The sequence below is a fragment of the Dendrobates tinctorius genome, unplaced genomic scaffold, assembly GCF_039654945.1.
Source record: "Dendrobates tinctorius isolate UK_male_01 unplaced genomic scaffold, ASM3965494v1 ptg000196l, whole genome shotgun sequence".
Lineage (NCBI taxonomy): Eukaryota > Metazoa > Chordata > Amphibia > Anura > Dendrobatidae > Dendrobates > Dendrobates tinctorius.
In genome coordinates, this window is record NW_027361863.1 from 16278283 (window position 1) to 16291608 (window position 13326).

At 47.3% G+C, this 13326-nt stretch overlaps 1 protein-coding gene across 5 annotated transcripts in view; it reads left to right on the forward strand.

The window, feature by feature from the left end:
* Positions 1-696: 696 nt before the first annotated feature.
* CHD4 (chromodomain helicase DNA binding protein 4) overlaps positions 697-13326 on the forward strand; it is a 35006-nt gene continuing 22376 nt past the window's right edge. For 4 of the 5 annotated variants that reach the window (XM_073552927.1, XM_073552928.1, XM_073552929.1 and 1 more), the window contains exons 1-12: positions 697-833; positions 1797-1950; positions 7801-7919; positions 8101-8286; positions 8693-8811; positions 8900-9141; positions 9578-9702; positions 9867-10002; positions 10080-10258; positions 10336-10572; positions 12807-13010; positions 13107-13315. In XM_073552927.1, the coding sequence (XP_073409028.1) occupies positions 1875-1950; positions 7801-7919; positions 8101-8286; positions 8693-8811; positions 8900-9141; positions 9578-9702; positions 9867-10002; positions 10080-10258; positions 10336-10572; positions 12807-13010; positions 13107-13315 (1832 nt within the window). In that variant the 5' untranslated portion in view covers positions 697-833; positions 1797-1874. The remainder of the gene's footprint in view (positions 834-1796; positions 1951-7800; positions 7920-8100; positions 8287-8692; positions 8812-8899; positions 9142-9577; positions 9703-9866; positions 10003-10079; positions 10259-10335; positions 10573-12806; positions 13011-13106; positions 13316-13326) is intronic. The other variant, XM_073552931.1, reaches the window with a different exon arrangement.

Here is a 13326-nt window from a genome sequence, read left to right on the forward strand (position 1 = left end):
GTAAAAATGGTCGTATTAAATGTCTGATATCGCGGCGGACGATTGGTTGTGAATTATCACGATATATTTTATTACACAGCAGGGAGTATCGCGATATATTCCTGTCAGATTGCGCAAAAAAACTCCCTGCGGAAAAGCTTGGTGAGGACTAACATGGCCGCCGTGTTGGCTCGCAAACAGCTGTTCTGATTGGTGACTGAGAGGCGACCCGCTCAGGATTCTGGGAAAGCTGGGTGGCCGCCATGTTGGCCCCCAGGTGATGTGTGCCACTGCTGTCACCATGGCACCTGCCACTCTGAGGTCCTGTCATTCTGAGTGTTCATTATGGGCTGCTATCAGTCAGGAGGACCTATTATGGGATGTCATGTTCTCTCTCTCTCCCTCACACTTATTATGGGATGCCAGGCTTTGCCTAAAAGTTATTATGGGATGTCACTGTGCACTGCACTATTATGGGATGTCAACCTCGCACTCTCTTTCTCTACTGTGAGGAGACTCATTATGGGATGTCCAGGCTTTGGGACTATTATGGGATGTCACACTTTTGCTGGTGTGTAATGATGATTATGGGATGGCTGGTGGAAAAGAAAAAGGGGGGGCTGTGGTGGAGGAGGAGGGCATTATGGGATGTCAGACTCCCTCAGGTTTATTATGGGATGTCAGGCCGGCCCATCTCTAGGGCAACACGCTGGTGGTCATGGTAACGGGGCGGGACGAGGGAAGGGGTGTGGTCTCCACCATCACTGCCGGTGTACAGGAGAGAGGAGCGGGAGTGTGGTGGACCGACACGGAGGGAACGTGGAGGCGTGTGGACAGTGCGTGTACCGGCCCGGGTGAGCGCGGGAGGAGGCCGGGGACCCGGAGAGTGGGCTGCGGGGCCCGTGACGGCCCATTGTGTGCGGGGAGCCGGGAGTCCTGCGTGTGCGGAGAGCGGGGCGCCCGGGAGAAGGAGCAGAGCCGCGGCGGCCAGCCCGAGCATGTGCATGTACACACGCTGCGTTACCGGCAGGCAGGGCGCGCTTTATGTATATAGATCAGTATGTATAGAGATCAGTGCTGCTTGTGTGTGGTCGCCGCTCTCGGATCCTCCTGGGGGGGGTAGTAGTTGCATTGTGGTCATTGTTTTGCCTGTGCCCCCCCTACCTCCTCCCTCCTTTCTTTTCACCCTTGGGTCATTATAATCACCCCAGCACCTTCTTCTCCCCTGCTGGCCGCCGCTCCTCCTCCCTGCTTCCTCCTCCCTCCCAGAATGCAGCTCTTACCAGGGGACTACAACCCCCAGCAGCCGGCCTGACAAAGGGCTCGTCCGGAGCGGGCGGAAGCTGCATTTCGCCTGGTAGCCGCTGGCAGCAGTATTAAAGCAGCTTTGAACTTTAGCCTGCGCCTGGATGTAGTAGTGCTCAGCGTAGACAGCGGAGCAGCCAGGAGATGAATGGTGGACGGCGGTGGCGGCCGGGGGTTTTATGTCGTCTGTTTGGTTTTGCATCTGATGGACAGTATTTATGTATCTGGTCACCTGGCGGCTGTAGGACACCGGCAATGGCAGAGATAAGAGCCCCCGGCAGTAGTGATTGTGCCCAGTGTCTTCCCAATACTACATCTCCCATCATACCCTGCTAAGGTTATCAAGGCATGATGTGAATTGTAGTCTTGCAACAGCTGGACAACTACGACTCCCATCATGTCTTGTTTGGAGCTGGTCAGGAAGGGTGATGGGCTTGTATTCGTTTTTCCACTTGTGTTTTCATATACGTCAACATTGACTTTATTTTTTTTTCTCTAACTCTCCATTGCAGCCTCCTCTCCTGTGCCAGCAAGCGGCCGCCCCGACATTCCTTGGATATTAACTTTGGCCTTGTGGCCCCGTTAACAATATGGCTTCTGGAATGGGACCCCCCTCGCCAGGTAGTGATGGTGAAATCGAGGTCATGCTGAACAGTCACAATCAAGGTAAGAGATGATCCTTATGGAAAAAGAAAAAAAAAAGTGCAGCCTCTTTCTAGTATACTGTGCTTAATTACATCTCCAAGATCCCTGCATCATGTTGGTGAGTGGGAACATCTTATGTACACCCTAAGGCCGGGGTCAGACTTGCGAGAAACTCAGACGAGTCTCGCGCATCAATCGCCGGAACTCGGATCGGAGTGTTCAGCTGCATAAAAATACATGCAGCAGAATGCTCCGATCCGAGTGCCGGCGGCAGTGACGGGTATTGATGTGCAAGACTCGTCTGAGTTTTTCGCAAGTCTGATCCCGACCTAAGGCTGGAAGTCAGACCAATGAAGTTGCAGAACCCTAGTCCAGGGGCCACGTAAGTCCTTGGCCCCTGGACCAGAGCGCTGCTGACCTTCTATCTGTTTGCATCCCCTGCAAACCTCCTCCTATCGGTCGGCATCCCCGGCGCGTCTTCTGATTGGTGCGGTGTGATGTTGTCATCATGGTGCTATCATCGTCACCTTCCAGTCAGGTGCCAGGGATACCAGCAGGTGAAAAGTGGTTTCCAGGGCTCTGCTCCCCTGGGGCCACAGGATAACTGTGGTTGCAGGCTCTTGTCCATGGGATAACTATATGGCTGCAGAGTCCTGCAAATCCTTTTATTTTTCTTCTGTTTGTTCAAATGCGCTTTTGTGAACTAGATGAGATCAGACTTGACAGGTAGATAAAATTTGTAAAGGTTTCGCACAATTGTATCCAGTCTAGAAAATTCCTTTTGTGCTAAATACAACAGAATCACATCTCTGACGTCCTGGTAGTTTTAGAGTATAGGCCAGTTATGTTGGTACTCCAGCTGATGTGAAACTACAACTCTCAGCATGCCCTGACTGCTGCTGGACAAGCTGCTTGATCCCTGCTTTGGTTCATGGAGGATTTGTCTGGAAACCATTACAACAAACCTTCACCTGTAAGAAGGATTAGGCCTGTAAGTATACGGCTGATTCCTGTGCAAAGATTTTCACACATGGACATTTTAGGTCATTTTGTTTCATAACGGTCTCCTCGTGTATGTGACTTATGGTAGGGGTAGTCGGGATCTGTCACATGTTTTCATCTGGTTACTGATTCATCAGTCGCCCTGGAAAATTCTATTTTATTTGATTAAAAACTTGTAAAGGGACACATTGGATGTATTCTGTATTATTCCTGAGCCTCACTTCCATAGGCTGTGTTCATACGTTGCAGATACACTGTAAAGCACATGAGCACAGCCTTGGTCCGGTGTTACATATACGTCATTCATGGCTCCAGAGTGGACCGCAGCTTGAAGCAAAGGGCTTAAGTCCTCCCTTATGTTCTCAGGTGTGACCTATTTACGACTGCACCCTATAGGATCATGCTTGTAAGACCGGGGTCAGACTTGCGAGTACAATGCGAGAAACTCGCATTAATACCCGGCACTTGGGACCAGAGCATGCAGCAGCACACTCCAGTCCCGAGTGCTGGCGGCAGTGCCGGGTATTAATGCGAGTTTCTCGCAAGTCTGACCCCGACCTTAGTGTGTATTTTACTGGAGAGGAAATGTGCAGAAAGTTTTTTTTGCAGGTAAATAGTGTTCCCACAGGGTGTGCAGAGATCTGATCTGGACGTATCCAGTCCAGGGCTGGTCATTTTGCTTACTTATGCCATGACAGTGGTATCAGGTCATTGTGGAGTATCCTTTTAAGAGTCCAGGAGGTTATTGCTAGATGTGATCCGGCATCCTGTTTAGAAAGATAAAGCTGGTTGAGGAGCACTAACGATCTGTGTTGAGCGTACATTCTCGGAGAAGGTGTCATCTGAGCATCCTCGGGGGGGCTAACGGAGTGTCTTCGGCGTGCTCAAAAAATATGTTTGAGTCCTTCAGGGCTGCATGTCTCGCAGCTCTTCGACAGCCTGCTTGTGTTGCGGCTGTCGAGCAGCCGCGGAGACTCTTAACATATTTTTTGAGCATGCCGAATACTCAGCACACGAGCGTGCTCGCATAGCATCCTATCTGAGCATGTTTGCTCATCACTATGTATATTATGGAGTACTGGATTATCAATACAGTAATTGACGGAACAATTAGAGCTAATTTGCATAAGGTTGACCTGGCTTTCCCCTGCCAGTGGGGGGGAAGTGGAAGAAGGATTGGGCTTTTGCATTTCAACATGGCTGATCTTTTTGTGCCCGTAAGACAAGTGTCACCGGACAGTTCTGTCATCAGCTTATTGCCTTCTCTGCCGAGGGTGCATGTATATGAGGAGGTGTAAAGAATGGCCACAAGTTCGGCCGATAGCGTTGTATATTGCGTGGCAGCTCACATGTCCATCGTTGTATTAGCTGATAAGGTGAGAATTGTCTGATGCCATTCCTATGGAAAGGGAGAAGTGACCGTCCTTTTAGGTGAGGACTCCCTTGTTCCTCCTGGTTGGGGTCTGTTTGCATTTGATTAGCTGGTGGAGAGTATGTCATACATGTCATAGAAAATGAACATACAAGCGATGCTGAGAGTGTTCCTGCCGTCAGCCAGATATTTCGCTGTTCTTGTCTGGTCCTCATCTGCACACGTAGAGATGTGTAAGTCACTACTCATCCGCGCCTCGCCATGTTCTCCTGTTCACGCTATTAACGTCCTCTGTGGTATCTTGTATCGTTACTGATAGATATCGGATGCAATATTCCCATACACGGCCTCCTGCGTCTCATCCAGGTGGAGATCTCTCCAGCACACATGAGACATCAGGGCTTGATGCAAGTGAGTGTCTCTCCTGAGGCTGCTGGCAGACTGTGGGCATCATTTAGTAGTGGTGTGTGTAGTCCTTTATGCCGTTCCCATTCTCGCAGGCAGATTTCTGCTCGGCTTTCTTTGCTTGTTGTGCATTTCGTCTTATTTTAATATCTCCTATGTTATCTGTACTGATTGCCTCCTATGTGATGTCAGCATTTGGGCCGCTTTCAGACTTGTAACCTGACAATTCTGACTTACAAATTAATGAAATGGCCCTGTTCACATTACAAAGGGTCTGCTTGACGCCGACACTGCCTATCCCTCTGTAGAGTCACACAGCGAGATTTTTCATGCATTTGGGCTCGTTGTGAAAAATTATATTGGTTCTACCAGCCGATGGAGGCCATATGGACCTGAGCCCTGTGGGTAAACTGTGCGTATGCCAGGATCCGCTCCTGCTGTACGTGACTAGCATAATGTGAACACGGTCTAACGGTTGCTCCATGGCGTTACTTCTGTCCCATTTCTGCTATTTTCTGGATTTTCGGTGAGGCCATGTTGGATCCTGGCTCGAGATCATGTGGGTTTAGTCTTCTGTAGTCTTGTGGCTCTGTCGATGGTCTCGTTTGTGTACACACAGTGCGATCTAGGCTGGTCTTTATATATCCCGGCGTCCTCTATCACGGTTTTGCATCGCCCCTTTAGATCTCATCTATGTTTGTTTTGGAAAGCCTGCAGTGCCAGGTGATGTAGTAATGTCACCGAGACACGGGCTGGCCTGTCCTGATCGCCCCCAGCCACTATGAGGTGCATCGTGGATGTTTGGGGTGCTGCCATCTTGTCAAAGTCAGAAAGTAAAGCAGCCATTAACTGTCCTGTCCTAAAGAAACAAAAGCTCACCCCCCCCCCCTCCCCCTGCAGAGCTGCGTGTGCTGCGTGGGCGGGAGGGGGCTGTCAGACACGGGAAGCCCCCACCTCCCCTCTGCATGTGCTTTTTTACTTCTCTCCATAACCGACCCTAGGCCACAGGCCTGGATCTGTGCCTCGTGCCCTGTGCTGCCCAGCAGCAGCTCTCCGGTATCTCTGTGCTGCCTCCTCCTCCTCGCTCATGCCACGCTCAGGCCCCCTCCCACATGTGAGCTTCAGTTCCTGCCTTTCCCGGGCTTTTGTTCTCCTACCCAGCAACTGATCGGTGACCTAGGGCTGTCACATGTGACGGCCGCTCCATATGTCGCTCCTACACGAATCCTGCAATGTGACTCGCGCTCATGTGTCCGCTGTGAGGTTCCAGGACTGTACGCTGAGGTGGGCAGATGTGAGACCATATAGTCAGATATACACGGAGTAGGTCAGGAACTGCGTCTCTACGTGTAGCTGCTTGTCACCCAAGTAAGGCTCTGTTCACATCTGGGTTCATGCCTCTGTTGTAGAAATTCCACCAAAATGGCAAAGCATTATGCTGTAAAGTGAAGGCCATCATGATTGAAGCCTGGAGGACCCCAGATGACCATCTAATACATATAGGGGGATGTGGATGAGCTGCGAGAGGGGTTGTGCGGTGGCTCGGCACCTTTTTCCTGCTGGATAGTGTATGTTGGTGGGTGGAGGACAGAGAGAGGCAAAATGAGAAGAGGTTTACATGAGTAATACAGGCCTGCTATTCCCCATAGTAGTTCAGGCGACAGTCATGTCCTTGGGACCACCCATGTCTGCATTGTGGTCTCTTGTATGACTGGCCGCTGGCTATGGCCTCCATGAATGAAGGTGGCTCACATCTAGTCGCCGGTGGTCATTATCATAGACCTGCCCAAATGAATGATTTACCTCAGCGCCTAAAGGTTTTTTTTTTTTTTTTTTTTGTTTTTGTCTCTGGTGCTTTACTGAGGACACTTGGCGACTTCTGACATTTGTCGACCAAAATGACACCACATGGCGCTGGGTGTTTATCCCCACCCCCCCCCCATAGTGCCATGACACCCCACAAGGGGGAGCTTCATGGAACAATCATTGGAGATTAATATTTGTTTTGATGGCCGGTCAAGTAATGGTGAATTACTGCTTTATTTGCATAAGATACATGTAAGGGTCCAATTACTACATTTCCGCTAACGAGTACTTCATTGTCTATTTAGTAAATTTTTGCGTCAGTGTAGACAGGCAGTCGGCGCTGAGGGATGTGTAAGATTGTATGCACAGGCCGCAGTTGTTCTCGGCAGCAGAAGACTGTGCTAGCGAGAACGAGTTAAACGAGGATAAAAATTTCACCCGGCGAATAAGCGTTTTCCTCAATCACGGAGCGATCGGCTGCCTGTTCACACTGCACGATGATGTACAACGAGCGTCCCTGGGAAAACTCCTTCACGATATTTCAGTATAAATTATACCTTGAGCGATTTGTGGTGGAATATGTGATCTCTGCCCGCTACAGATTGATGTGCTGTCCGTTGTCGTGGATCGGATGGGCTCGTGCCCACTGCGCCGTGGGTGGCCTTGAGCAGTGATGTCTGCAGGTTGAGGCGACGTTGTGGCAGGATTAATCTTCCTAATCTCTCTGCGAGAAGTAGCCCATATTTGTCCTGCGATCTGTATCTGTGGTGCACGTATACTGTTGCATATGGTCGCTGCTCCCGCCGTATACAGCAGGGATTTTCTTTGTGCCCTGCAAAAAAAAAAAAAAAAGATTGCATAGTGCAGCTCTGCCATCCGCACTGGTGATTCCTGCCAGGTCGACGCAGCCCAAGCTAGTAAATCACATGAACAAAATGGCTGCGGAGCTGCAAGGAAATGCCCCCAACCAGCGTCCTGCGTGTCCAATTACAGCACAAGCTGCAGATCGGGTAATCTGCCAACGCCGGGATATGGTCTCTGTGCATAATGCTACTTCATAATGTCGTCCCACCCCCACCTCGTCTTGTTCACCCTCTCCCCCTCCCCCCCATTCTCCTACATCGAGGTGATCCTTTGATTATCCAGACAATTTCAGCTATGTGATTACTGGATCGCTCTCAGTCTCCATGTCCTAAAACCCTTCCCATGGCAATCCTACTCGTATATGTATTTAAAAAAAAAAAAAAGGCCTCTAATATATTAAACACTGCTTTATTCCCTTACAGATGATGATGACCTGGACGAAGACCTATCCGAGCTGGAAACTCCTAAAGTCAAGAAGAAGAAGAAACCTAAAAAGCCGCGGGAGACCAAGACTCCTAAAGGGAAGAGACAGAAGAAGGAGGTGAGCATAAAAAAACCAGTAAGACAGAGCATATTTCTCCCTAATCTAAGCAAAAGTACGTGTGCAGGCTGTGGGTATGGGATGCCAAGTCCAGCTCGATGTGAGTGCCCAGTATCCAGACAGATGCTTTAGATAAGTGTCCTGACTTCTTTTTTTTATTTATTTTTTTTTATTATTCCAGGAACTGGATGACAGCTCTGGTGAAGGCAATGACTTTGGAGAGGATGATGGAGGCCTCGTTCGATCCGACAGCGAAGGCAGCGATTATACTCCCGGGAAGAAAAAGAAGAAAAAGCTGACGCAGAAGAAAGAAAAGAAAGCCAAGCCGAAGCGCGAAGAGGAAGACGATGATGATGATGATTCGAAGGTGCGACACTGGAGATGTGTTTGTTTTTTTTTTTTTGTTTTTTTTTTTACCCTTGGGACGCACCACATTCACTACCAAGCCCTAGTGTCCACACAAGGCAGGATTACTACGTACCCTTAGGTCGTCTCACAATAAGGCCTCTTCTCCCTACATTGAAGAATACAATGTTATTATTGGGGTCATCCCCGGTCCACACTAAAAATTCCTCTAGAGAGATTTTCACCCTTCTAAATTCACAAACATGGCAATCCCACTTTTTTTTTCTGCGCTCATCTGATAACTGCAGGTCCTGCTGCTGAATTGCCTTCATAAAGCAAACAGACCTGTGGCTTTTTTTTTTTTTGCAATAATTATTGTAGTCCCGCTTGTGGCGAATGTCTCACGGTTTAAGATTTATATTTAATAGGAACCCAAGTCTTCGGGTCAGCTTCTGGAAGACTGGGGCATGGAGGACATTGATCACGTGTTCACAGAGGATGATTACAAAACACTTACCAATTATAAAGCTTTCAGTCAGTTCGTCAGGTTTGTACTTTCTTAATTTGATACCGAAGGCGGAGATCCTTTTAACGTTTGTCCTCTTGATGATTCCATTTTGTTTCCTTCCATTTAGGCCACTTATTGCTGCCAAGAATCCCAAAATTGCTGTCTCTAAGATGATGATGGTCCTTGGAGCAAAGTGGAGAGAGTTCAGTACCAACAATCCATTGAAGGGAAGTTCCGGAGCATCCGTCGCTGCTGCTGCCGCCGCTGCCGTGGCCGTGGTGGAAAGCATGGTCACTTCCACGGAGCCTGTTGCACCGCCACCACCTGTTGAGGTTCCACTGCGCAAAGCCAAGACCAAGGAAGGAAAAGGTGAATACTTGTTATTATTGGAACTGGAATAGAAAAACGTGGAGACAGAATTGAAGGGACTGTTAATTTTCTGCAAACCCCATTCCATATGAAGACCTATGACCTCATTAGGGGGTTTATCCTTTGCTTGGATTTCCATATGTTAAAGGAAAAGTTCTGTCAGACCCATTTGTTCCATGAGTTAGAGATGGTCGTTTATTTAAATGGCCCCATATTTTATTTCAATGTATCGGCCAGTGCAGAAAAAATAGTCCGCTAACCGCACCACTTCTCTGATAAAGTAAGCTTTTAAGCTTTTTTCCAGGGAGAAGGTGGGGGTCCGCAGTGGTTGTCGTATTAAACTGGTTGTGTCGAGACAAACCCTTAAGTCCAGACTCTTTTAACGGTTCACTTGGTTTTGAGAAAACTCTACAGTGCTCTTTTCTTTACTTTTAAGGACCCAATGCCAGAAAGAAACCAAAGATTGTCCGTCCACCAGAAAATAAAAAAAACAAAGCCAAAAAAGTGGCCCCTCTGAAGATCAAGCTGGGGGGTTTTGGTTCAAAACGCAAGCGCTCTTCTGTGAGTAATATATAAAATAGGTTTTAGGGTGTGGTGTGGTTTTTTTTTTTTTTTTTTTTTTTTTTTTAATATTGGTTCTGCATGTTTGCTTTGTAAATGTTCCATTTTTAGTTATTTATTTTTTAAGTTTTGACTTCATTCCTCTGTCGTACATTTCTCTTCAGAGTGAGGAGGAGGACCTTGATGTGGACTCAGATTATGACGAAGGCAGCATGAATAGCATGTCTGTATCTGACGGATCGACCAGCAAGAGCAGCCGAAGCCGTAAGAAACTTAAAGCGATAAAGAAGAAAAAGAAAGGTAAATATTGCATGGACCTTGGCACCGGCCTTCTATAGGTATAATTTTTTTTGAATGATGAGCTCTAATTTTGGCAGACGATGGCACAGCAGGTGCCGTTGATGGCTACGAGACAGACCACCAGGACTACTGTGAGGTTTGCCAACAAGGAGGAGAGATAATCTTGTGCGACACGTGCCCACGTGCTTACCACATGGTTTGCTTGGATCCAGACATGGACAAAGCACCTGAGGGCAAATGGAGCTGTCCTCACTGCGTAAGTGACGTTCCATGTACGACGCCATGTTTGGGGTCTTGGTCATTGCTGTTTTTAATTTGATCTTTATATTACAGGAGAAGGAAGGGGTACAATGGGAAGCTAAAGAAGACAATTCAGAGATTGATGATGATTTAGATGAGACTGTGGGTGACCCGGAGGAAGAAGATCACCACATGGAGTTTTGCCGTGTTTGCAAGGATGGAGGAGAGCTCCTGTGTTGTGACGCGTGCCCTTCTTCTTACCACATTCACTGTCTAAATCCACCGCTACCAGAAATACCTAATGGAGAGTGGTTGTGCCCTAGATGCACAGTAAGTATATATATTCACTTTGTGTGATCCACTTGCGGACAGATTTTTGTGCATGTGTATAGACACTGCTCAAAAAAAATAACGGAACACGAAAATACCATATCCTAGATCGAACAGAATGAAATATTCCAGTTGCAAATCTCAATAAAACAATGATCAATGTAAATCAAAATAATATCCCATGGAGGACTGGATTTGGAATGATACTCAAAATTACAGGCTGATCCAACTTCAATGGAAATACCTCAAGACAAGGAAATGATGCTTAGTAGTGTGTGTGTGTGTGTGTGGCGCTTCCACGGACCTGTATGCGCCCCCTACAATGCCTGGGCATGGTCCTGATGAGACGGTGCATGTTTTCCTGAGGAATCTCCTCCTAGACCTGGATTAAGGCATCAGTCAACTCCTGGGAAGTCTGTGGTGCAACATGGCATTACTGGCTGTAAAGAGACATGATGTCCCGGATGTGCTCAATTGGATTCATGCCTGGGGAACGGGCAGGCCAGTCCATAATCAGTGCCTTCATCATGCAGTAACTGCTGACACACTTTAGTCACATGAGTCCTAGCAACGTCATGCATCAGAAGACACCAGGACCCACTGCACTTGCATATGGTATAACAATGGGTCTTCGGATCTTATCCTGGTACCTAATGGCAGGATACCTCTGACTAGCACATGGAGTGATATATGGCCCTCCAAAGACCTTTGGTGACCTCCCTACACCATTAGTGACTCACCACACCGTTAGTGACCAACTGCCAAAAACTGTTCATACTGGGGGATGTTGCAGGCAGCAGAACATTCTCCACAGCACCTCCAGACTGTCATGTCTGTCACATGTGCTCAGTGTGAACCTGCTTTCATCCGCGAAGAGCACAGGGTACCAATGTCTAATCTGCCAATCTTGGTATTCTATGGCAAATGCATCTGTACAGTACCTCTAGTGGTGAGAGCAATGACAAAATGCAAAAGTGACCAAAAAGGACCAGAACAGAGAAAAGGTCAGTGGTCACCCCTGGCAGAACCACTCCTTTTATAGTGGTTATCTTGCTAATTGCCAATCATTTCTATGTGTTGAACAACACTGAAGATATTACACTGTGAAACTATGTAAAGTAGTCAATGTAAGGCTAGTATAACATTTGGGGTGCCCTCTAAATAACTCAACAAACAGCTATTTATGTCTAAACCGCTGGCAAGAAAAATGAGCACACCACTAAGTGAAAATGGCCAAATTGTGCCCAAAGTGTGAATATTTTGTATTGCCACCATTATTTTCTGCCTTAACTCTCTTGGACATGGAGGTCACTAGAGCTTCACAGGTTGCCACTGTAATCCTCTTCACTCCTCCATGACAACATCATGGAGCTGGTGGATGTTAGAGACCTTGCAGTTGTCCAGAGAAGCATGAATAAGAGTCACAGCAAGAGTTTTTGCAGAGTCAGTGGTAAGGAAAGATTGAATTCTAGAGATGTTTTTGAGGTGTAGATGATGTGAGTGAGTGATAAGATGTGGACAGTGAAGTATGACCCCAAAAAAGCAGGCGTGTTGCTGGTAAGTAATAGTGGAACCACACAAAATGGCAATCTCGGGCATGACATAGGTAGGATAGGGCATCATCTTTACCCTTCACCCCTGTAACCTCTGCAGCAATGATGGCAGCACGTCTACTGTGAGTCTGGATATCACACGAAGTGTGTGCACTCAACTTCTTTTGGTCGTCCATGGCAAGGCCAGTTCTGAGTGGATCCGATCTTATTAAACCACTGTATGGCCTTGGCCACCGTGTTGCAGGTCAGTGTTGGCAATCTTCTTATAATCTCGACCATCTTTATGTAGAGCAACAACTCTGTATTTCAGATCCTCAGTATTTTGCCATGAGGCGCCATGTTGAACTTCCAGGGACTAGTGTGAGAGCGATAATGTCAAATTTACCACGTCAGCTCCCCATTCACACCTGAAACCTTGTAACACTAATAAATTACATGACACCAGGAGGGAAAATGGCTTCCTGGGCATAATTTGGTCTCTTTCACTTAAGGGTATACTCGTTTTTTTCTAGAAGTTTAGACATTAATGGCTGTTAGTTACAGAATGCACCAAATTAGCTGTACACTGACTAATGTATTTCTTCATATCTTTAGTGTTGTCTTATGAAAGATTAAAATAACATGAGGGGTGTACTCACTTTTGTGTACTTTATGTACCTATATAATTTTTTTTCTCTATAGTGTCCTCAGCTTAAAGGTAAAATCCAAAAAATATTGATATGGAAATGGGGGCAGCCACCGCCTCCTACATCAGTGCTGAAACCAGCCAACATGGATATCGGCGTTCCTAAACCCAAACCTCTGGAAGGACGTGCGGAGCGGGAGTTTTTCGTCAAGTGGCAAGGGATGTCTTACCTGCACTGTTCCTGGGTGTCAGAACTGCAGGTACGTGACTGACTACCACAGAAATGTATGCAAAGGTTATCAAATGCTGCCAAGATGTCATTGCTTACCTTCCCTTTTTATTTTTTTTTGGGACAGCTGGAGATGCACTGCCAGGTGATGTTTAGGAACTACCAGAGAAAGAATGACATGGACGAACCTCCCGCTGGCGAGTACGGGGTAGATGAAGAAGAAAAAAGTCGCAAAAGGAAAAACAAGGATCCAAAATATTTAGAAATGGAGGAGAAATTTTATCGTTATGGTATCAAACCAGAATGGATGATGATTCACAGAATCCTAAATCACAGGTAAGCTAGGC